At 33.6% G+C, this 25,331-nt stretch overlaps 4 protein-coding genes across 6 annotated transcripts; 2 read left to right on the top strand and 2 right to left on the bottom strand.

Moving 5' to 3' along the window:
* Positions 1-438: 438 nt before the first annotated feature.
* LOC126773909 (PRKR-interacting protein 1 homolog) lies at positions 439-1,359 on the top strand. Its single transcript, XM_050495164.1, has 3 exons — positions 439-629; positions 767-946; positions 1,045-1,359. The coding sequence occupies exons 1-3, from the start codon at positions 525-527 to the stop codon at positions 1,285-1,287; spliced, it is 528 nt and encodes a 175-aa protein (XP_050351121.1). The 5' UTR covers positions 439-524; the 3' UTR covers positions 1,288-1,359.
* Positions 1,360-4,847: 3,488 nt separating this feature from the next.
* Positions 4,848-11,181, bottom strand: LOC126773881 (26S proteasome non-ATPase regulatory subunit 2). Its single transcript, XM_050495103.1, has 18 exons — positions 11,011-11,181; positions 10,886-10,942; positions 10,585-10,803; positions 10,430-10,515; positions 10,134-10,340; positions 9,442-9,600; positions 9,231-9,360; positions 8,804-9,029; positions 8,439-8,672; positions 7,219-7,367; positions 7,033-7,135; positions 6,730-6,896; positions 6,541-6,646; positions 6,268-6,431; positions 5,940-6,124; positions 5,471-5,676; positions 5,214-5,332; positions 4,848-5,121 (listed from the first exon to the last, which is right to left on the bottom strand). The coding sequence occupies exons 1-18, from the start codon at positions 11,083-11,085 to the stop codon at positions 4,927-4,929; spliced, it is 2,787 nt and encodes a 928-aa protein (XP_050351060.1). The 5' UTR covers positions 11,086-11,181; the 3' UTR covers positions 4,848-4,926.
* A 1,329-nt stretch (positions 11,182-12,510) lies between these two features.
* Positions 12,511-16,684, top strand: LOC126773914 (cytochrome P450 315a1, mitochondrial). Its single transcript, XM_050495173.1, has 8 exons — positions 12,511-12,616; positions 12,786-12,965; positions 13,043-13,446; positions 13,552-13,755; positions 14,245-14,381; positions 14,489-14,683; positions 16,104-16,319; positions 16,456-16,684. Exons 2-8 carry the CDS (start codon positions 12,802-12,804, stop codon positions 16,585-16,587), a joined length of 1,452 nt encoding a protein of 483 aa, XP_050351130.1. The 5' UTR covers positions 12,511-12,616; positions 12,786-12,801; the 3' UTR covers positions 16,588-16,684.
* LOC126773913 (armadillo repeat-containing protein 5) lies at positions 16,612-25,119 on the bottom strand. Of its 3 annotated transcripts, none has more exons than XM_050495171.1 (12): positions 24,740-25,119; positions 23,504-23,730; positions 22,912-23,134; positions 22,632-22,800; positions 22,362-22,532; positions 21,797-22,215; positions 20,826-21,153; positions 20,553-20,741; positions 20,095-20,332; positions 19,707-19,815; positions 19,486-19,631; positions 16,612-19,146 (listed from the first exon to the last, which is right to left on the bottom strand). In XM_050495171.1, the coding sequence occupies exons 1-12, from the start codon at positions 24,983-24,985 to the stop codon at positions 18,387-18,389; spliced, it is 3,225 nt and encodes a 1,074-aa protein (XP_050351128.1). In that variant the 5' UTR covers positions 24,986-25,119; the 3' UTR covers positions 16,612-18,386. The 3 variants fall into 3 exon arrangements, with proteins under 3 accessions (XP_050351128.1, XP_050351127.1, XP_050351129.1); XM_050495170.1 differs by having other exon boundaries at positions 21,797-22,239; positions 24,740-25,118; XM_050495172.1 differs by lacking the exon at positions 23,504-23,730 and having other exon boundaries at positions 21,797-22,239; positions 24,740-24,845.
* Positions 25,120-25,331: the final 212 nt, after the last annotated feature.

Here is a 25,331-nt window from a genome sequence, read left to right as displayed (position 1 = left end):
ATTAATTTTGATGAACGGACATATTGTTGTGTGTAGGTAGGCGAAGGATAAATTGTAATTTGATAAACCCCGATTATTTGTAAAGGAATTCACAAGTTCAGTTTATTTATTTAACGAATTTTTATATTGTACGTAAAGTAACTGTTCGTTTTTTAGTTATAAGTAACGTTTCTATGTCAAATATTTTTGACTTCGAAACTAACGGAACGTTTTTTTGAGACGCCCTTTAAGTATTATAGATAATTCTACACTTATATAAATTGTCACTAATCCCCTGGGCAAGTAATTATAATTCCAAATCCAAGACATTTTTGGAGTTGTCTACACTGAAAGTTGCTGTCACTGTCAGTGCCAGCCAGGTGTCATCTTGTTCTGTTAACATTTGTAGCATATACAATACCTACCTTGTTTTACTGGTACCTTTACTATAATAATAATTAAAAATAATATTTATATCAAAAAATACTGTACCTGAGGATACGAACTGAAATATATTTTTTAATAAAAACGTTCTTCGTATCAATATGAGCAAAAAAAATAAAGACTCGATTGAAGAAAAAAAGCCTATTGTTATAAAAAATGCAACAGATCTTCAAAGATTAAAACTGGAAAAATTGTTGAAAAACCCTGTAATTTTTTTCTAATTATAATTATCAATAATTGTAACTTGTTTTATGTAGAGCATTAAAGTTGTAAATAGTTCAATATATTTTCTTAGCAGCATAGTATATTTGTTTACTAACAAAGTGTTTGTTTTACATATTAGGATAAACCAGTAGTGATACCAGAGGGGCCCAAACAAAAGTCTTTAGCTCCTCCTCCAGATTTTGTTCGAAATGTTATGGGATCTAGTGCAGGAGCTGGTTCTGGAGAGTTCCATGTATACAGACATCTCAGAAGAAAAGAATATGCTAGACAGAAATTCATACAAGAAAAAAGTGAAAAAGTATTTTGTTTATATATTGAGAAATTGAAAGAGTATGTATTATATAACAGGAGTTGTTAACAAAATTATTAAAAAATCCCTTTTTGTTTATTTTATAGGAAAAGCTTGATGATGAATACCATAGGAAAATAGAAGAAAATAAAAGAATTGCTGATGAGAAAACAGCAAAAAAAAGAGCTAAACGGTTAAAGAAGAAGCAAAAGGCAAAGATAAAAGAAAAACGACCTAAAACTACTAATAATTCTGAATGTAATGATTCTTCACAGTCGGACCAAGATGATGAAGATGTATCATCCAATGAACATGAAAATAATTCCATTGCATCAAAGGAAGTTTCATAAAGTTTGTAATATTAATATAATGTAATGATAAGATATAAATAAATACATTATTTTTGACAATAATCTTAATCAAATTATTTAAAAAAGAAAGGAAAGTTCTTTTTTTTTTTTTTTTTTTTTTTTTTTTTTTTTTTTTTTTTTTTTTTTTTTTTTTTTTTTTTTTTTATGCCCCGGGATGGCAAATGACTCCACTCCACCTGATGGTAAGTGGTAGTAGAGTCCAAACGCGACGACGGCCAGTACAGTCGGGAAGAATGTTCTGTACTAGCCGTCCCCGCCATGCCGGCCCGCAAGATGCCTCTTCACGCCTCGTTTGAAGGAACCCGGGTTGTAAGAGGAGGGGAACACGTGAGCTGGTAAGGAATTCCATTCTTTGGTAGTGCGGCAAAGAAAGGAGTTGCCAAATTTCTTTGTGCGCGATGGAATTGATGTTACAGTTAGGCGGTGACATCGAGAACCAGCTCGCGTGGACTTAAGAAGGAAGGGGGAAGCAGGAATTAGAGAGAATAATTCCTCAGAGCACTCGCCGTGATACAGACGATAGAAAGCGCTCAGTGCTGCTATCTCGCGACGCAATTGTAAAGGTTCAAGGGTGTTTGTGACCTTTACGTCGCCAATAATGCGTACTGCACGTCGCTGTAACCGGTCCAAGGCCTCCATTAGGTACTTAGAGGAGCCATCCCAAAGGTGCGAGCAATATTCAACGCAAGACCGTACCTGTGTTTTGTATAACAGGCACAGTTGTTGTGGCGTGAAAAAACGCCGCACCTTGTTCAGAACTCCGAGTTTTCGTGAAGCTGTTTTTATAATAGCCTCGATGTAATCCCTTGGACTAAGGTCGCAGCGAACGTCCATCCCCAGCATGGCGATTTTGCTTTGTATCATCAGCGGTGTGCCACAGAGGGAGGGATGAGGGTAAAATGGTGACTTTTTCGCTGTGAGAGCGCACACCTGTGTTTTCTTGGCATTAAACTCAACAAGATTATCAGAACCCCATTTAGCGATGAGCTCTAATGTCCTATCGAGTTCAATGACAAGATTCTCCCGCCTCTCCTCAGTTTCCGCCCGCCCAGCCACTGCGCGTCCGTGGTATCCACCATGCACTGTACTATCATCTGCATAGCAATGTATGTTCCCAAGAGAGAGCATATCATTGATATGCAAAAGAAAGAGTGTGGGAGATAGCACAGATCCCTGGGGGACCCCAGCATTCACTACATAGAATTGTGAAGCGCAACCATCTACTAAAACACGAAGGCTACGCTTGTGTAGGAAGCTGGCAATCCAGGTGCATAGCTGAGCAGGCAGACCATATGCCGGTAGCTTGGAGAGAAGACTTCTGTGCCAGACCCTGTCGAAAGCCTTGGAGATATCGAGGCTGACAGCCAACGATTCTCCATGCTTGTCGATAGCTTCACCCCAGAGGTGCGTTACGTACGCTAGAAGATCACCTGTGGACCGTTTTGGTCGAAACCCGTACTGACGATCATTAATTAGACAGTGATCTTCTAGGTAATGGATCAGTTGGTTGTTTAAAATCCGTTCCATCACCTTACAAAGTACTGAGGTGATAGCTATTGGCCGATAATTTGCCGGGTCAGACCGATCCCCTTTTTTGGGAACCGCTTGCACATTAGCTCTTCTCCAAGCCTCCGGCACACATCCCGAAGAGAGAGAAAGTTGGAACAGGCGCGTTAACACAGGAGACAGCTCCGCTGCGCACTTCTTCAGCACAATGGCTGGTATTCCATCGGGACCGCTAGCTTTCCGTATATCGAGTGATTGCAGCTCCGCACGCACATCACGTTGCCTGATTTTGATGTCAGGCATATCTTGTAAATAAACGAACAATATACTGTTTCTGACTTAAACTTCGCTGTCTAGTGTTCCTCTTACCTCTTAAGGCTATTGAATAAGTTTAAAAAGGCTTATGAGAAGACTTGATGAGAGTACTTCCACAATATATTTGCGTTTGTGTATTTAACTGCACCATATAGTGCATGGTGTGCCTCGCTCCACCCCCTGTAACTTTTAGGTGTAGTTAATACATAATGTTGTAAAACATAGTTAACAAATTATTTTTTTACACCATAATACAATAGGCAAGCGTTTGACCGTTGACTTGCCTGATCTTAAGCATTGACACAGACACAGTCTAGAATGTAGCACGCTTGCCAGTTTACTCTGGATTTGAAGATACCAAAGTTGTACCTATCAGGAAATAAAGTCTCAGGCGAAGTTTACTGGTGGTAGGGCTTTGTACAAGCTCGTCTGGGTAGGTACCACCTACTCATCAGATATTCTACCGCAAAACAGCAATACTTGATATTGTTGTGTTCCGGTTTGAAGGGTGAGTGAGCCAGTGTAATTACAGGCACAAGGAACATAAAATCTTAGTTCCCAAGGTTGGTGGCGCATTGGCTATAAGCGATGGTTGACATTTCTTACAATGCCAATGTCTAAGAGCGTTTGGTGACCACTTACCATCAGGTGGCCCATATGCTCGTCCACCTTCCTATTCTATAAAAAAAAAAAAGAAGCATTCCAGTTTCACAGTGCGATCGATGAATGCGGATTCAAAGCGCTTCATACGTAAGTGGGGAATTTCCACTGTGTACCTATGGCGCTTTGTTCGCGTTTGCTTGGCCGTTCGATAGTAAAAGGCGGCGGAAGGAATCAGTTCGTGTAATCCATTATTCATTCATTAATTAGATAGAAGACTGAAAGTGATGCAACCACACGTCAATGTTCGAGACTTTGGAGCCTAGACTCGACCAATGTGTCGTCTCCTATCAGCCTCCTGGCACGCCTCTCAATCAACTCTAGAGCCCGAAGGTGGTGCTTAGCAGAGCTGTCCCAAAGGTGAGAGCAGTACTCCATACATGACCTCACTTGTGCTTTGTATAAGCTGAGCAGTTTTTCTGGAGTAAAGTAACGTCTCAGCTTAGAGAGGATACCAAAGAGCCGAAATTTAAAGTCGACGTGAGAGTAACGCCACGAAGGTCAAGGTGGTCAGTTATAGGTACGGACAAATTTCGGGAAGAGGGAGGTAGCTGAAATTCCCTCTTTTTGGCGAAAACAAACACGCCTGCGTCTTGGTTGAACTGAACATAACTAAATTGGCATCACCCAAATCGGACACAGTCTTAAGGGTTCAGGTTTCAACGCTCAGGCGCTCAACTATGGCCTCTCTCCGAGCCTGAATTTGGGCCTTACTAGCTCGCACGACTTGGACTTGTAGCTCTCGCAACTGGCAACTGTGCAATCATCTGTGTACATGGATATGGCATCAGCAAATTTTAAGGATTAAACAATATATGCAAAATTTTAAATGAAGATTTTATATTTTAATGAATTATTAGCCGATAGGCGAAATTTTATTTGATTTTTATTTTATGACGGCAATGTAATCACATAATCTTGTACTGAAAAACCACATCTGTTTCAGCAAATTTGTTAATTATATGTATCTACTACCATTGAAAGTACTCAAGATAAAAGTAGCAAAATTTTTTTCCGTATGGAGTGTATGGTTTTTGGACATAAGAAAAACACAAGTGTAAATTTTTGCATATTATTATTATAAAATGAATTACTTCATCACAACTTTAATACTATATTTAATTATAATAGTTTTATTTATTGAACCGATGCCATGACACTATCCTCATTCTTCTTGAGTATGACAAAACCTTCCATGACAGGGGAGAGCGGAATGTACTCATCAGTTGCTAGTTCTGCTCGTTCACCGAATGACAACAACACTGGTGTAGTGTGTGTATGGGAGCCAGCAATTGTCTTAGGAGTTCCTGCTTTACCAATAACATCCACAGCCTACAGAAAAAACATAATTACCATTATCTTTTATTATTCAAAACACACCTTAAAATTCAATTCAAAACAAAGATGTAAACAATAATTTATACCTGTCCAACACGCACGCTGACATTAAGAGGCTGGAGGTTATCATCGAGAGTCACAAGCCAACGTGGTTGCATTGCTGTCGCCAAGACGTATAAGAGGTAGTGAGATTTTCCGAGAATAACTGTAAATGCAAAAATAAATATGAACAATAATGTTCATATTTAAAAAACGAGTTTTTTTCCTATCAAGGTAATCTCGATCATTGAATCCATGAAGGCAAATTTTGCAACATGTTGCTGTCATAGGGAGTAGTACTCACTGTTCTTGCAGTCAAGGAAAGCTGTGAGCACAACAAGCAGGCCGGCCAGTGCGGGTTGGTTGATGAGGCGGCGGTCAGCGTGCGCGGGGCTCAGTGTGATCGTGCCCTTGCCGGCGTGGCAGAGCCCTTGCGCCAGCCGCACCATAAACAGGTGAACTGGAGACTTTCCGTGGTACAGTGCCAGCGCACGCAGCATCGTCGCCAATCTGTCGTAATATTAATAATTAAATGTTGCAATTTTAAATGTTTAATAGTTGTAATTTTAAGTATTATGTTTGCAGAACGAAAATAACAATTTATTTCTTTTATAATATGCCAGCTAGGTAAGGGATTCTAACCAAGAATTCTAAATTATAGTTACTTAGGTGTAGCAACCATACAAATTAATACCATAAATGCGAAATACACATCCGTATTCGTGTTAATTAGAAATATATTAAAAACAGAAGTCAACCTTCATAAATATTACCTAGCGTTATTGGTTCCGGCACCAACTAGACCCATGGCAAAGATGGCGTTGTAAGCGACGTCGTTGTCAGAATCGTGCGAGTACTTATTGAGCACGTCGATGACTGACAGCTGCGGGTTGGAGATGGAGCACAGGGCGATGGCAAGTGGCACTGCACGTCGCACCGCAGGCTCGCCGTATCGACCCTTTTACAACAGATTTTAAATAAACATTAACACGACATCTCAGATAAAAGAATGACACTCTTCTTCCACAATTTATAATTACTAGTCTTCTTATTTATATATCGTTAAGACACATTCATTTTACTGCACTAAGCACTACTCACCAGCTGTCCGAAGATGCGCGTGCACATCTCGGCGCCGGTTTCCTCGCCGAGCGCGATGACGGCCACCCCGAGCGTGGCGACGGCTTGCACCGACGACAGTTCCTTGTTTGCCTCCTTTTCCTTGTCCTTCTCCTTATCCTTGCCCTTGCTATCCTTAGACTTGCCTAAAATTATAAATTTAATCTATTTCAATATTTACTTATTCACTATATGAATATTGAACCTTTCTTTTGGTCATTAGTAACAAAGATCGACTAAATTTCCGAAACATACTTTTGCTTTTGTCGTCTTTAGATCCACTCGCCGAGCTCCCGCTTTCTTTGGATTCCTTTTTATCTTGTTTCTTAAAAGCAGTGTCTTCGGTCGACGATTGTTCATTCTTAAAATTGAATAGAATAACTAAAGTATGAGAAAGGGAATGCTTTCAAAAAGGTACAAATATAATACAATAGATGTCCTTACATCGGTGTCGTAGTGCTTGGAGCAGATGTGCAGCATCTGTTGTACGACGAGAACGTCTCCAGTGGCCGCGTAAGCACACATTGAGAGTGTGGTCTGGCACAGCGACTGTTGAGGCTCGGGCAACACTTCCAGTGCTGCCATCGTCGCCTCAGTGCGCTCCTTGCAGCCTTTTTAATTTTATGGAACATTATTTCAAGTAAGCTCATAAATAATATCACTCGGAATACAAGTTCTGGCTTTTCCATTCAAAAATATGTAATTATTATTATATTGTCTTAAAATATTAGTATTTATTTGACTTACCAAGGAAACACAATCCCAAGCCTAAATGGAGGAATCTAACGTAAGTAGAAGAATGCAGATCTTTGTTATCATCGATAAGACGCTGTATAATAGCACATGTCACCTAAAAAAAATTTAATATGTTTTGTAGATATTAGTAAGTAGAAAGAAACCGCAAACATATTCAAAAGAGATCACGAATATTACATCTCCGTTACAAGAGCCCACAGCGATAAGACCACAGGAGAGCGCGGCCAGCGCGCAGATCTCGGGCGGCGCCGCCGTGTCGGCCAGCACGGGCAGCAGGTGCGACAGCACGTCCTCGCGCTGCGTGCCCGCGTACGCTATGCCCAGACCTGGACAAACAGACTTTACTTTTTTAACTACAAATGATGCATAGGAGGATCAACAGGTTTCGTTGCAGCTTGACATCAATAATATTATAAATTTAAAACATAGCCATCCAAGAGATGTTACGGAGCTTCGATTCCGATTCCGAAAGTTCGGATCTTCCGATTACTTTTGCACCTTCGATTTCGGTTCTGATAAATTTGAATTCTCCGTTATAAGGTCGATGCACAGCGGTGGCGGTGGCCGCGATCAGCGCGTACAAACAAGTTTATACTTGTCGCGCGGAGAAACTCTCTCAACCCGGGCCTTCTGTCGATTACTCTGTCACTTGTTTTGTTTCGTATTTGGCATGTTTGCACTTCATTTATTTTATACATATTCGAGTTTTTGATTTGTTTTAGTAGTGTTGTAATTGACGAGAGACAAATTTATTTGAATTGGATAATGAAACCAAAATCAAGTGTTATTTGGAGCACATCTCAGATTTCGGATGCGGTTCTGCAAACCAAATTTAAAATCTCCGTTTCTAAAATAACCACTTCCGGAACATCCCTAAGCCATCCTGCTGTTGTTTTTTTTTTTACTTTAAAAACGAATAGATTTGCACATAATAGAATAACTTATTACTGAAAATTTATGAAAATTAATTATGAAATGTCATATACAATCAAAAGCTGGGACAAGAGTGACTTATCATACCGTAACAGCCTGTGAATGTCCCACTGCTGGGCTAAAGGCCTCCTCTCCTCTTTTTGAGGAGAAGGTTTGGAGCTTATTCCACCACGCTGCTCCAATGCGGGTTGGTAGAATTCACATGTGGCAGAACTTCAGTGAAATTAGACACATGCAGGTTTCCTCACGATGTTTTCCTTCACCGTAAAGCACGAGATGAATTATAATCACAAATTAAGCACATGAAAATTCAGTGGTGCTTGCCCGGGTTTGAACCCACGATCATCGGTTAAGATTCACGCGTTCTTACCACAGGGCCATCTCGGCTTTTTTTTTATCTTATCATAAGCTTTTGCAATTGAGTTTTATGTTGTAATTTTTATTAAAGCAGTTGAAGATCTCACCTAACACACTTCCAATCCTTAAGTTGGCACTGGAGTGCAGCACGTAGTCAGACAATAGCGCGAGCGCGGGGTCGCACTCATTACGCACACCGCAGTTGACAAGTCCGAGGGCCAAAAGTGCGCCCGCCTTGATGTGCTCCTCAGTTGTGTATAAATACTTGTCAATAGGGGTAAGTCCGCCGTCCACGTCCCACAGATGGATCATACCGAGTGATGCCGCCGCCGAAAGCATACCTATAAATAACAATTGTTTCAAGTCAACATGCTAAAAATATGTATGGTGTTTCAATAATTTTTGTACTATATTACAAATTTGAGCGTAATTAATTAAAGTAGATAAATAAATATCTTTGATAAAATCTCACCGTGATCTTTATTCTTATACATCCACTTGTTTCCATCTTCAGTAGTAACAAGTTTATCTCTACCAAAACCAGCATTCACAAATGCATTCACAAAGGTTGCTGATAGATTCTGTCGAGCAGAATCAACTGGGTGGTCAGCAAGCAATGACGGGCGAAGTGCTGATCCAGCCGATTCCAACCAAGTTTTGTATACTTCTTCGGGGGTTTTAGGCTCCATAATATCAAGCTATAGAACAATTAAAAATATACTTTGGAATTGTTTTTTATTGACTACATTTCTCTTCTGTTTTTTCTTTATTATAATTTAAAATAGTCTTATGATTAAGATTTCATTATACTAAAATAAATATGATTCAAGGTATATTTATTTATAAATATAACTATAATGATATATTTGTTTGGTAAATAATTTTGCTGAAAAACTTACTTCTCTAGCTAAGCTTAGAAAATGGTCATTAATGTGAGCATTTAATAGTATTGTTCGAAGATCTTCATCTTCCAATTCTAATGGCACATATTGCCGTGCCAGCATATAACATAGTTGTTTTTTAATCAAGCTAAAAAAAGAAAAGAATTTCAATTTAATTAATTAGAGAAAGTAAAAGAACAGAAATCATTGGCTTATAATATATACTTACGGGTCACTGCAGGTATTGAATACTTCTTCACATTTAACCTTGTCTTGCAGCTGCATTGCTACAAGTAAAGCACGAGGATACTCTCCAAAACGCAAGTATGTGTCTAAAACACCCTGCAAAATCTGTGTCGACTCTGGCTCCACAACATAACTAGCACAGCTAAAAATGTACAAAAAAAAATAATTAAAACAATATCATTATAGTTATTTAAAGTTAAGATTTCTTACTGAGATTGTAAATTATGGACTCCACCCCATTTATTCGGAGTGTGTTCATTGGGTACGAAATTTTCTTACATTATCTCTATTTCAAGTCAATCTTTCTCATCTGGTGCATGTCATCCTTTACAAACCCTTTACATCTCGCCTTATTGCCATTTATACCTAACATTGACAGCTTTTTGTCTCAAGGGCTATTTTTGAACTTTCACATTTGCAGTTATTTGTTGTTGTATCATATGATACAAAAATATTTTTATATAATAATGGTTAAACATTGAAAGATACAAGACAGATAAAAAATATATATACCCTATATTTTTATACCCTATATTTTTTACTTATTTTCTATAAATACGATTAGGAGACAAGACATATTTAAAGTGCTAATGTATTTAGATAAAGGGTTGGCAAGGGTTTACAAACAAATGTTTGTTTAATTTATATACATCTTAAAGAAAATATAAAACTTACCCAATTAAATAATGACATACACGAGGATAGTTACTCTGGTCCATGTGTTGAGAAAGAAGATCTAAACGATCAATCTCCATAAGCAAATCACAAGCTTGTATCTCAGCAGAATGTTGCATATCAAAGGCTACTACATCACGAACCAGTGGCATTAACGTGTTCATATTCTCTATGTTCCATTCTTCAGCAATTTCACCTTCAAGTTGTCTATGAAAATATGTTTATTAATAAATTAACTAAATATATAATAATTATCATTCCTTTCAATTTAAATGCTAAAGGTTACTTATTCTTACCTTACATATTCATGACCCCATTCACCTACATTTGACATAGTTCCTAGCATGCAATATTTAAGGCATTCACGTTTTTCAGCAGCATCCTAAAACACACTATTGTTAAAGTAAAATAAAAAACAACATAATATATAGTTTTGAAATAAGTAACTTACAGGAGAACCACTGACACCCATTGCAAGGACTGAAACAACATCAGCACAATATTTCTTTGTCTTTTCATCTTCGATTTTTTCATACACTAGTTTAAGAGCTGGATAGTGTTCTCTTAAAAACTTCAATGGTTTTGGTACAGACGTCATAGACGTTGTAGATGTCCTTATGAGATTGCTTAACATTTGCAATGCTGGTAAATAGAGATCGACTTCACTGCCCTTAAAAGTTATAAAACAATTGGTTGGTTAAGTGAAACAATGTAAAAGCATTACGTGCATTTATTCATAAACAAAAACATACCACAAGTTTCTCAACCAGCATGTTAAGCTCTTCTTGGAGCCGTTTATCTTCTTCCGACTGTAAATAAATATGAATATTACAGGCGATGCAAGAGATTATTTATAACAAATAGAATAATATTTTACCAAGTCATCATTAGCGGCAGGTGTTGATTCTGCTTTTTCCTTCTTAGTTTCCTCTGTTTTATTTTTTACCGTCATCTTTATTTGCGATTTAAAACTGTAAATGTGATAACTAACACTATTCCACAAGTAATCTTTCTACTGAGGCGGTGAATGAGATGATTTTATAAATTTTGACAAGTCACTGAATTGCTACAGATAATTAAGTTAATTTTTTTAAAGACAGATGACAAATACATATGAAATATAATTATAATTTAAAAATATAAAATCATTATTAATAATAATAACGAATGTTTCTATTATGATAATCTTACATTTTTTTAGTATTAAGTGTCTACTGCAGAAATTTTATTCGCACATTGTTAGTTATTGTGCCTTAAAATAAAACAATAAATTTCGAACACTGCGAATACTAATAGGTAATAAATAATTATTTAGTGGATATGATGTGACTTAAAAGAATAAATATTTATTAACTTTCCAAATAAGGAAGTACATATGACATCATCGGCATATAGGTAGAGATAGGAACGGACACTAATTAAGTGCCCCGCCAAGAAAAGACAATTCAAAACTTATTTGTGTTCTCCTTAGACGAAGCGAAATAAAATACTTTAATTCGCTTAGTCACCACGTAAAAAATTTCACCACGTGGTACGTGGGAGACAGAAGTATTTGTAGTGCTTTCTAGTTTTAAAAGAATCATGTAATCAAATATGTACTCCGAAAAATACATATTTTAATATTTTATGTACGACTCCATCTCCCTACTATCCTATACCTTCGAAACGTATGTATTCATTCTCCTTACTCTATACATTCCATAGTTTGTATAAAAGGAAGGTGGAAGCCGAGGGGCCTACGCGCACTCTTGTCCTGTTTTTTTGCTGACAGGCTTTTTGTAGTGCACCCAGCACATAATATTATAATTCAGTTCACCGTAGTAACACAATTTATCCATATTTATTTTCATTTGGTACAGGATTATATAAAGTTACATTTTAGTCTTTTACGTTCTAACTATAATTTATGCTTATGAATGATCTTTTGTGTAACGCATATCAAAAATATCAATATTTAAAATAATAATAATTAAGACGTAGGGCCTTTCTGAATAATCTTTGGTATTTACCATTTTGTACGTTAAAAACTCGAACAACTCAATTCCAACTCAAACAAACATGAAACAGTAAAAAAAACGCCTCAGTCAATTACGAATAAAAAGGTTTTATTAATATTTATTTAAGGAAAATTAATATTTTAAATGAAATGTTAGCATAATTCCTTCTTACAACTCTACGCCATTACGAATTTTAGACGAAATAATATTCTTCAGCCCGAGATACCTGGATACAAAGTCGAAAAACAAATTTAAATTCTATTAGCATATTTTATGCAGTTGTCAGCTGAACTAATGTTTAATTCATATATACCTATGTATTTTTTGTACCGCTTCCCTGATGTAGCTAAAATGGGCATAAAATTGAAATTTTAGTCTCAGTTTACAATAACAACTTGTAGGTTGATAACGTTTTGCAACGCGAAACCCCATTGGATAAAGAGAAATACTGTTTATATGTATAAGATCGCACGTGAAAAATAATAGGTACATACGAAAATGTCATAGATATCATATTATTTATACATAAAAAAATATATATATGCGGATACACTATACATAGTGTATATGCATTTTATTATTGTTGAAAAACAAATAGGTCGCTCATACTACCCACAACTAATAATGTTTGGTTTGGCATTTTTGTTATTTTCAGTGTTATTGTGTTAAAAATGTATCATTTAAAGAGAATAATGAAATGTAGTGCAAAGAGGTATGCGGTAAGATCAGTTCACCAATCAAAAACACCTTTAACTATTGCGGATATACCGCATCCGAAGTCATTACCAATTATCGGAACAAAATTAGATCTTATACTTGCTGGAAGCGGGAAAAAGTAAGTTATTATAGTTTTGATAAATAATAAATTGAAATGAACTATATCAATAGTTTTGAACTAAACCTTGCATTCAGATTGCACGAGTATATTGATAATCGACACAAACAATTAGGCCCAATATTTGCGGAACGACTAAGTGGGAACACGGACCTTATTTTTATAAGTGATCCTGCATTGATAAAATCGCTTTTTATAAATCTCGAGGGTAAATATCCAATTCACATATTACCCGACCCATGGGTTCTTTACGAGAAAACTTATGGATCACAAAGAGGTCTTTTTTTTATGAATGATGAAGAATGGTTGTTAAATCGACGAATTATTAACAAGCATTTATTAAGAGAAAATGCTGATGATTGGATAAGCGTTCCGGTAAATCAAACTATCGAAGACTTTATAGAAAAGTGGAAAAACAAATTAAAAAAAGGCTATCTTATAAAAGACATTGAATCTGAATTGTATCAACTTTCAACAAACGGTTTGTTTATTTTGTAACTACGATGGAACATACAATTTACTTACATTTCTTAAGTGGGTAAATAACTAATCAAATAATTACAAACATTTTTATTATTATTTTCAGTTGTTATAAATGTTTTATTAGGATCTAATATTATTTCACGTAGTCAATATTATGAAGAATTATTAACTATGTTTGCGACTTCTGTGAGAAAAATATTTCAAACCACAACTAGATTGTATGCATTACCAGTTAACTGGTGCCAACGTTTGAATTTAAAAGTCTGGAGAGATTTCAAAGAATGTGTTGATTTATCAATATTTATAGGTAAATATAGCATATAATAATATGGATAATATATTAGTAATAATAAATATAATAATTGCGAAGTAATATATTATAAATGTAATAATCGTATTGTATCTTTGAAAATTATAATGATATCTTAAAAATCAATTAACTAGCACACAAAAATTTCCTCCCATATATATCAGATTACATATTAATAAGTATTTATAATCAGGACTCCACTTCAAATGGCCATAACAAATAGTCACCAATACAATATTATAAAAACCTAACTAATCTTCTATATTAAAGTACTTAAATAAGTATACTTTGAAAGTTCGCCCCCATCATAATTAATAATGTTGCATTGGTTAGTGGTTTCTATTTTTAGTGAAATATAAGAAAAATAAAGGACAATTTATTCAATGTATGGACTTATATTTTGTATTTGCATATCACAATTTTATTATATATACTTACGTACATTATCAGTGTTGTAAGCTTGATACAACTTATTATTATTTTTAGCAAAAAAATTGGCCCAAGAAATGATTAGACAAAATGAACAAAGTAATGGATTGATTAAACGATTAATGGCAGACAATATGAAAGAAGAAATTATAATAAGAATTGTTGCAGATTTTATAATTGCTGCTGGCGATACGGTATCAGATTTTATTTTTTTGATAATTTACAATCATTTTTTTCATATTTTAAATAGTAATTTTAAAAAAAATAACATAAATAACAAAAAAATACATTATAATTTCAGACAGCGTATACAACCTTATGGATTCTTTTGTTGCTAACCAAAAACGATGAAGTTTTAAAGAATATTCGTGTTAAAGATTCTTCGTATGTAAAATTTGTAGTAAAGGAAGCAATGAGAATGTACCCTGTTGCCCCTTTTTTGACAAGGATATTACCACAAGACACTTTTTTAGGAAAATATAAGCTGAATAAAGGGGTATGTTAATTGATTTTGCATTTATTGTTTTTTTGACAAAAGAAGAGATATTTTTGCTACTATTAAGCCTACACACGTATAATTCTTTTTATATGTATAATTTCATTGTATCAAAATATTTTACAGAATATTCTTTTTTTTATAATCTATGTCGAGCACTAAAAGAGTGACAACTGACAAACTAGTGTTCGATTAATTGAGTTGTCAAGTATGACAGTACTACATAATAACCAAAATATAGAAATGATTCCTAACTTTATATAGCTTTAAAGTCTCAAAGAATCAAAACTATAAATATGAAGTTTTATAAATTAATGCACACTCTCTCAAGACGCTCTGTTATTTGCAACTATCGCACTTACAGCGCCTATAGTTTAACTTTTGAAAGAAGATATGACTACTCTGAAACCAACCACAACCACTTGTTTAAAAAGAAAACCGTACTAAGAGATATAAGTAAAAGAAATGTTTCGATAGAAGGTGTAGTGAAATGGCAAGAACAGACCTATACTAGCATATCAAATAGCAGTTTGGTTAATTTTATACAAGATGGATTGCTTCATTTTCACGATATCACTGGTTTGACGTGGTCAGCAACAATAATTACTTCAACCATACTTGTTCGTGCACTCATGACTTTACCCCTGTCGGTTTATCAAAATTATATTCTAGCAAAAGTAGAAAACATTGGCTTAGAGCTTCGAGATTTAAATAATGAGTTAAAAAAAGAGACAGTTGTAGCTAAAAAAGTTTATAACTTAAGCGATAAGCAGGCTATGATTTTATATAAAAAATCTCTTAAAAAGCAATGGAAAAAGCTAATTGAAAGGGACAATTGTCATCCCCTGAAAGCTACTTTGGTTATTTGGTTTCAATTACCTATATGGGTGTGCATGTCTTTTGCTCTTAGAAATTTGGTGAATATGCATCCACCTGATCCATCTGCAATGATAACATTTATGGAATTACAAAGCGGTGGTTTTGGTTGGATACCAAACTTAACTGAATGTGACCACTCTTTTATATTACCCTTGACATTTGGAATTGCAAATATTGCTATTATTGAAGTACAGAGATTGTCTAAATTGAGGGAGCCATCTAAAACCTACAACATATTTACAAATGTCTTTAGAATATTTTCAATAGCAATGATACCTGTTGCAGCAAGTGTTCCTTCATGTATGTGCTTGTATTGGACTACTTCAAGTATATTTGGTTTAGCTCAAAATTTGAGTTTATTATCGCCTACTTTAAGGAGAAAACTTAAAATTCCCGAGGCTCCAAGTGAATTAGAACATCCTTATACTCATATGAAAGAAGAAATAAATAACAAAATAAGAAAATTGTTACCTAAGAAATTGTTTTAACACTAATTATCATATTTTTTATCAATAAATGTAATAATACTTCTATATTACAGACACCAATAATAGCTTCAATTTATACATCAGGCCGTAATGAAGAAAACTTTTCCAAACCAAATTTGTTTTTACCTTTTCGCTGGAACAGAAATGACCAACAAAAAGAATACTTGGTCAATCATGTTCCTTCAGCATCTCTTCCATTTGCTATGGGAGCACGATCTTGCATTGGAAAAAAGATAGCTATGATACAATTAACAGAAATAGTTAGCCAGGTAAAATCACTCTTTGTATCCTTATTGAGATCCAAATTTGTTTCTCATATTCTATATATTTCATTATTCTCATTTTAAAATTAAGTACCATAAGAGTTTGTTAATTGTCTACTAACTGAGGTTATTTATTTTTCAGATTGTGAAAAACTTTGATATTAAATGTACTAATAAAGAAAACATAAATTGTATCACCTCACAAGTATTAGTACCAGATAAGCCTATAGAGTTGGTTTTCAGTATGAGAGATGACCTAATTAAATTGGAATAAATAAAAGTCATAAAAATGAATGTATACAGTGTTAAGTGTTGCACTTTATTTATATTTGATTATGCTTTATTGAATACACAGAATACAGTAACACATTTATTATTTTTTTATTACCCCATTTATAAACAATTCATATGGTATACAATGTTGAGTTCCAGTCATTGATAAATAAAAAACCAAGAAAACCAACAAGATACACACACAGTGTCTCAAAATTGTCCACATAAAATGAGTGCACAATTCAAAATTGTTCGCGCTTTTAGTGCGAGAACTATGCATGACAGCCTCCTTTTATTTTAGTCATATAATACAAATGACCCTGTTCTTAGTTAATGGAGTCGAATTTAATTTTTTATAAAACCTAATAAATTTTTTTTTTATTATGTTTAATTTTTTTATTATGTTTAATTTTTTTATTAATAATTTTTTTTTGTGTTAAAGTTTTTGACAAATATTTATATATTATAACATAGTTTCTAATTTAGAAATTTTAAAAATCAGTCGTATAAAAGCTATTGTAGAAAAGCTTATACGACGTTCGACGACGTAGACGTTCGTTTACATTATATCGCAGAGAAAACAACAGAATGCGTAAAATCGAATTTTAAAACACAACTCTACAATAAACTAATTTTATTAATTATTTTTTATTAAGTAAATTAATGTGCTTCCTGCTGTTGCCATGTCAGTTTAAAAAATAATTATATTTTTAAAGTTATTAAATTGATCCATAGCAAATACACCCTGAAACTTGAAAATTGAGTTTCCCGAGCTGGTAGCTCGCTACTCAATCACCTTAAACTAAATAGGTACCTACTTAGTTTCGATAAAATGTTCTACTAATACTTTTTGAACCAAAAACGTAAATAAATAATTTTACTATTAAATATGTTTAATTGATTTATACACATGCCCTACCCAAAACATATTTACGCTGAGATAAAAGTATAAATACATGTTTAGAACACAATTTAACAAACTTAAAAACTAATTCAATGTCGTATAAAAATAAACAGTATAAATAATATTCGTCTCCACTCCATGCCTTGTCTAACCGGCTAATTTCGCTTGTAAAATTTTATTGTTTTTTGTGCACTACTTTGTGAAAACAATTTTAAGCAATCCGCATAAGGTTGAATTTGCAAAAAAAATTTTTATAGTATAACTACTTATATAGAATTGCCGAGTGTTTGGTGACAGTTTCGAGTGCTACTTTTGTTCGTAACTGTGTATCTTGGGTTTTTTATATATCAATGGTTCTAGCACATTGAGATCATGGATAATTTTAATGCACCTACACTTTGGCGCATATTAAATACAAAACATAATTACACACTTCATGTATCATCACAAAAATATTAAATATTTTCTTTGTGAACACCACTCATACATTTTTAAAAGAATACCTTTTTCGAGTTTTTAAATGAACTTATATTTATACAATTTTGCATATGTGAAGGCACCCTCACTTATATATTATGTAAATCCATTTAAATCATGTACTATAACATCGAGAAACATTACACTGAGATTTTAATACTTCATGGTTATTTTATTTGCACACATATTTAAAGAACTACTTTATTAAATTGGATTATAAGAAGTTCAAGTTAATGCTAATTTATAAAGACCAGATCAGAGAATATATTTTATGTTTATTAAATATGCAGTATAGGATATATGTACACCGATAATTTAAGTATGTATATAGTTTGTTTCCTTATCAGTTCCATGTAATTATACATCATTCATCATTATTATATTATATTCTTTCCTGGAGTAAAATGTTTTACCGACATTTACTTTACCAATTGCCTTACGATCATTGACTTGATATCTTCCAACCACTGATCTTTAAATTGAAGATTAAGAATATTTTTAAATGATTTAAGTCTATCTAGCTCAGACATTTGGCCAGTTAATAAATATGCTACGGCTTCAACACATAAAAAGCCCATACCTTCACTTAAAGACCAAATATATATTCTATCTGCTGTATCCGGTGCTAATTTAAATTGTACTATAGCGCTACTTAGCAACTGCTTTAACTTTTCAAATAAAAATCTGTCAGTCAAAAGCAATACTTCTAAAGTAGTTTCCAAGTTTTCAGCTAATGGAAATTCTTCAATATCACATTTAGGATTGTTCAATCCACATTGAAGAAGTGTTATTAAATACTCCAGTGCTGATTTTGATACATTTTTGAGACGTACTAGCTTCTCTCCAGATTCTCTAAATTGTCCCATTAACATAGCACTGAATACATCAGAATGCTGACATAAAAATAATTTGTTTGCCCTTACTGTGGCCGAGTCGTCTAATTGAAAAATTACTATATTTTCAGGTGGTAAATTATCAAGATTTGCATTGTATTTGACCTGAACTTTATCTTTGTATCTGTTTTCTAAAATTTTGGGATCTTTTATGTGAATATTGTTTGCAAGTTTCACTAAAGCAGTGACACAGACTTGAATATCTTCTTTGGAATCCGCGATTGTTTTAAGCAAAAAATTCAGACCATTGCAATCTATTAGAAATTTCTTCAAAACTTTTTCCGTCCTGGAATCAAAATAAAATACAATTACAAGAAACAAATGATTAAAACATTACTAGATTAGTATATCAGTCATTTAAGTATAAAAAAGGGGTCAACCTCGGAATGAGAGATAATAACCTGAAAAGTTTTAGAACGCCAAAGTTAAGGTCATTTTTAGCGTTATCATTTAGCGTGTGTAGCTGCGTCATGTTCAAGGTCAAAAGTCACAAAAATACGAAATAGACACGAGAGAACTTTTAGAACGCCTAAATAAAGGAGTACCAGTTTTCAGCTTATTATCTCTCATTCCGAGATTGATCCCTAATTTGACGGGATTATATTGGTTTTTTAAACATAATTACCTGACAATATATGGTAAAGTCAAAGAAAGTGTTTGCTTCATCGATGAGCTACCTTTCAATAAATGATAACATATTTTTCCGATACCATAGCTAGATTCAGCTAAAACGGACAGTTGAGATAGTAGTCTTGAGCTCAGTCTTATGATCTGAAAAATACAAATAACGCAAACAATTAATACAACTACATACAATTTATATCAATTATTAAGTTATGTACTCACTTGTTTGCACTGAGAGCATAGGTTGGGTGGGTGTTTCGAATTCAGTGTCATGTAGTATAGCCTTAAGACTACCCTGTGCCTTAGTATACTTATTAAGCATAGATGATTACTGTTGAAATAAAAATAAACATTTTAAATATAAATAACATGACGTAAAAACAAATTGGCTAAATCTTTTGGTTTAAAAAAAATACTCATTAATAAATAATATACAAAATACATATTCGATATTTAATAAAGTATTGTCGCTGCGTCATTGGCTAGCCTATTGAACAGCATTTTATGAGTTCTCCGGGTCCTCAGGGACCAAAAAACGCCATTGAAGTTTTACGTAAATGAAATCGTAAAAGAGAACATCTATAAATATTTTAAATAATAAGCATGTCACCTGAGCACTCTAGCGAGTATCCTTGCCGCCCTGCCTATGGGACGATCACATCTCTCCACATAATCAAGAAGGCCGTTAAGACATTCCCGACCGGTAAGTGAAATCATGGTACGATTATGCACCGCTTCATCGCGGACAGTGCTGCAAGTTCTACACGAGCCATGAGCGACACGGAACAGTAGCACCATGACGCATGCTATGACTGATGTCTTTGAGTTTATATCTATTTTGCATACATCTAAAAAAGATTATCACTTTTTATAAGACTACTATAAAATGAGGTTTTATTTATATATCAAATTTTGATAAAAAATATTAAATATATTTTTTTAACTTAACGAAAATAGGGAGAAACCATGATGATTGTAAAAAAACTTAGCTCGTGTTTAAACTTTTGATGCTTTTAGTTAGACTATGACGCTGATTAATTAAATACGTAATATTTTATTAATCCTTACCATCTGAGGGAGAGTCCTCATGATCACTTTGATCGTCCATGACTAGTTCATCTAAATCTTGAACTACTTGTGCAGCTTTTAATTCGGTATCAGCTTTCGCCGATATATTTTTTTCTTCATCTTCAGAGTCGCTATCCGTGTCACTGCAAACTGGTGAGTAACGTCCAGATATCTCCGAATCCGAACTTTCTAAAGACGCAAATTACTATTTTTCAGTGGAAACACATTAAAAGTATAAAATTATATAAAATTATTAATAACTTTTATGTGTACCATCATTTGTGCTGTATGGAGATGAAGGGCCGGAACTGCTAGGACTCCACTGATAGTCCGAACGATTCGGTGAAGTTGAACCTCCTTCGCCAGCACTCGTTCCAGAGTCTGGACTCAAATCCCATCGATTGCGTCTGCTAGAAGATCCCTTAAGTTCTGGGCTAAAGTCCGAAAAATTTACATCTGATGCAGGGGACATGGGGCTTTTATCTTGATTAGTACTTGTTTCTGTAGGTGATTGACAAGGGGATGACCAATCAGTGGACATTGGTTCCCAGTAAACGCCCGCTGCCCAATCCTTATGAGCCATTTTTATTATATGGGATTTCTAAAAATGTAATTATACTTAAAGAAACTAGTAAAATTGATTTTCTTGAGTAACAAGAGCCACAATATAGATTAAGTCTAAGAAAATTAATTGCAACTAAATATGCCACATCTAAAGAAATAGGCAGAAGAGTTACAAATTCGTGGTAAAATTTTGAGGAAAAGATTTGGAGATTATTCCACCACGATGCTCCAATGCGGGTTGGTGGAATAAGATTATAATTTTAATTATAAGATTTTTAGTGAATTATTTCTCAGAAATGACGAGTCATAAGTAAAATTACAAGGCTAGTAGGTCACTGCTTATCTAGCACATGCAGAAAATTGGTACGATATTTTTTGGCAAATATATTTATGTACGAACTATTTTATCATGCAACATAATAACTGTCATCAGTTTTCCGATAATTAGGGCTTAGAGCCCTCTTCACTTGATTATGTTGCCTAAGCTAATAAATAGACACGATTTACAAGACGTAGGTAGTGTTAACATAACTTGTGATAATATAATATTGTAACAAGCGTAAAGAGCCTTAATACAAATATAAGCTCTTATTCTCTCTTCTCTTTTTATTATAACATTAGCTCTTGAAACTACATGTTTTGTCCACGTGAAAAAATATTATTACACAAATCCGACTAACCTTCTGAAGCAAATTTGGACTTTTTGACCGAGCTCTTTTTACCCCTTTTCGACGTGGTGGTGACGGTGGCGAAGGTGGTGGTGGTTCATTATCCTCACTTTCACTTGGCGCTGAGGCATCGCTATCAATGGCATCCACGAACCCAACAAACAAACTATCCCTTTCAATTACAACCTTCAGGTCATCTGTAGTTTCCGATAATAAAATACTTTTACGTCGCGCAAATAAACCTGGTCCTATGTTATTTTCAGTTAAATTTTGTAGAGCTATGTCATATACTGAGCCTGGCTCATTTTCTGGCGTTTCTTTACGTCTGACTGGTACACTTGAACTTCCGGACTTGACGATCTCTATGTTATGATCGTATTCCATTGTTGAAATATAATCTTTAAGTTTATCAGTGAGTAGACCAACGAGACCTGTACGAATAAGCATTTGGAAAGCTGTAAAGAGAATATTTAAAACTTTGATCAAAGTATTTAACAATTACCAAATAACATTTCCAATATAATCAATATAATATATTTATTATTATTATCTTGATTTAAAATTTGTGTTGCCTTACATTCATCGTCAAAAACGTATTGAAGAAGTGCGTGCAAAGCGTATGAGTCGTCTCGAGCGGCTGCAACAAGTAAAGATAAACCTCCACAATTACGCAAATGAGATCGGTTCACGGATTCCCTGCTCAATTGTGAGAGAGCTTTTGTCGCACCTTCCGGCCAACTCGAAACATCTGCAAATATCGTAATAACATGCTTATTAGTTGTTAAAGATCGACATAGCATTACTATATAAGTATCCTTGATTAACGACGTGTTTAGTTTAGTCGTACCTGAACGTTTTTGAAGTAAATCCACTAGACATTCAATTAGACCCGCTTGGCCTAACAGTAGTCGACTTTTTGTTATATAGCATAAATTAAATAGACATTTAAGAGCTATAGGCTCGTGTGTTTTAATTAGCGCGACTAAACTATGATATCCTTTGCCATTGCCTTTTATCTGCAACAAATAACATTATTAAATTAATGGCCATCGATTGGTTTACTTCGTGGAAAAAAAAGCTATTAATTTCGTAGTACTAAATGTTTGATTGCAATTTATACACATTACCTGTTCCGCGCAATCAACTACTGAATATGTTGTAAAATGTCCCATGCATTTCAGTATAGCGTTTATAAGTTCTTCCTGACTTTTCTTAGGCTCTTCTCTTTCTCTGTGCACCGATTTTATTATGCCTTTTTTTTCGCATTCCGTGGACAGCAGTGCTGATATACAACGCACAGCGTTTAAGCTTAACATTTCATTTCTCTTATCTTTTACCATCCACAGTTGTCTAAAAAAAATAATCTAACTATATTTTGTTCACAGAGAGATATCAAGTCTTTATAATAAAAATATTTTTAACGATTGTAATTTATTTTATTTCTCGAATAATCAATAGAGTGATATTTGATCACGAATTTAAATTTTACGAAAGATACAATGAAATTTGGGTAATTGTAATATAACGATTTTTGCCTAAAATTATATCTTCGGTTCTAATAGTTAAAAAAAGGATTCCTTGATAAGGGTTGTTAATACGAAGTTAAAAATATACTAGAACATGTATGAACAAGTCACAAGATCACAACATATTAACAGCCATATCAAGCAACGGACTAAGTTATTTTAATGAGTGTTACGATGGAATTTTTGTATTTACCGAATGGCTCTCACAGCCATCGAGAGTGTAGCGTATGATGTGGTCTTATCTCTATTTTCGATAAGGTCAACTAATGCCTTAACAGCCCCATGGCTATGTAAATTTTCGGCATTGCTTTGGTTTTGCGCTAAATTACCAATTACGCGAGACGTCCTCCCGAGTATACTATCTCGGCACACCGTGTTTAATATTGTTACCAGTGATCCATAACTATTTAATTGCCCAATCTAAAACAAATTTGCATCCAATGAATACAGGCGCGTTGCAAAATCGATCGGCAGCGCAGTTAGCAACGCAGCGGCGCATTCGTATTTATGTATTGCTCTTTATTACGTACAGGCGATCGGCGAGAACAATGTAACAACGAGAAATTGACTTAAGTAACATTTCATGTATGAGAATGTTTGTACTATTGAAATTATTGCTAATTCAATTATTTATTAACAAAATTCTCGTGTTTCATTGATACTCTCTGTAAAATTGAATAATCTTATTATGTTTTGTATTAACTTGAAATAATATACCGCTTTAGCTACATTATTTGTTTTTGTAAACAAAATTCGCATTGCATAAAACAATATGAATAATTTAAAATAAATGTTGTTTAAAAATAATTCAATTCACAATCTTTTAATTATTCAATCTCCATTTAATGTAAGGATTGATTGTTAGAAAATGTATAAAGTCTGGTCCAACTGGATAGTTATGTTGTTAATTGTACATAGTATTTTATATAAATAACTGAATTTATACGAAATGTTATCTTTCAAATGTATGTATATTATGTTTGATAATATTTATTCAATAAGTTTTTGTATTTAATATTAATATGGTAATGTATATTCTTTAACACATTTATTGATATAAATCATGAAACGTCACCTCTATTGTATTTTATTTAATTACATGTAGTTAAAAATTTAAAGATTTAAAAACACTATGTTTACAAAATATAGTTTACTTAAATATTTGATTAAAGGTATATTTATTGAGCTGTACATCAACTTTTTAAATGTTAAGTAAAAATTTCTTAATTGTAATTATAAAACTATTTCTTTAAATTATATTATGCTCTTATAAATACTCAAAAACTAAGATATTTATAAAACTACCTATTAACAACATTCTCTAAAATTGAATTTCTAAATTAATTGTTCTAAATTTACAAATATTTTTTTACATTTCTCTTTTAAGTCTATTTTACTATGATTTACATAAAATTAAATAATAACTCACCAATATGTTGCTTTTTTCCTCCAAACACAAATTCCCTAATATACTTAATGTTAAGTCAAGAATTCTTTCATTGGGTTTACGCAAATGGGGCAATAAGTAGTTTAAGCCGTCACAATCTCGAAATAATTTAATACCTTTATCATTCACAATAACATTAGATTTAATATATAAAAGACTATCTTGAATACGTTTAGAGGACGATGAATTTAAGCCTTCTAAGGCATTTTTAACATCATTTATATCCATTTTAATAATCAATACTTCATTTGAAGCTAGTTTAGACTTATAGTCAAAGAGTCACAGACTAATGGATTATGGATGCTACCTATAGTCCTGTACAAAGACTTATTTTTTGTAATTTATTCAAGAGTCAAGACCCACTCAATATTCGATAACTCAATAATGTCAATGTCAGAAATTGTTGCCATGTAAATATATTTTGTTTCTGAAATAAAATAATAATTTTCTGGGGTTTTTTGATTATTTGTATCGAAATATGTTTTTCTTATAATCCTCTTTGATAAACTAATTAACTACCATCAATAAATGAAAACTTATTTTGTAGATTTTTTTATTAGTACCAATGCATATA

This window comes from Nymphalis io, chromosome 15, assembly GCF_905147045.1.
Source record: "Nymphalis io chromosome 15, ilAglIoxx1.1, whole genome shotgun sequence".
In the NCBI taxonomy this organism is placed as follows: Eukaryota; Metazoa; Arthropoda; class Insecta; order Lepidoptera; family Nymphalidae; genus Nymphalis; species Nymphalis io.
Note: the sequence above shows the minus strand (reverse complement) of the source record. Positions and strands in the feature narration are given on the sequence as shown.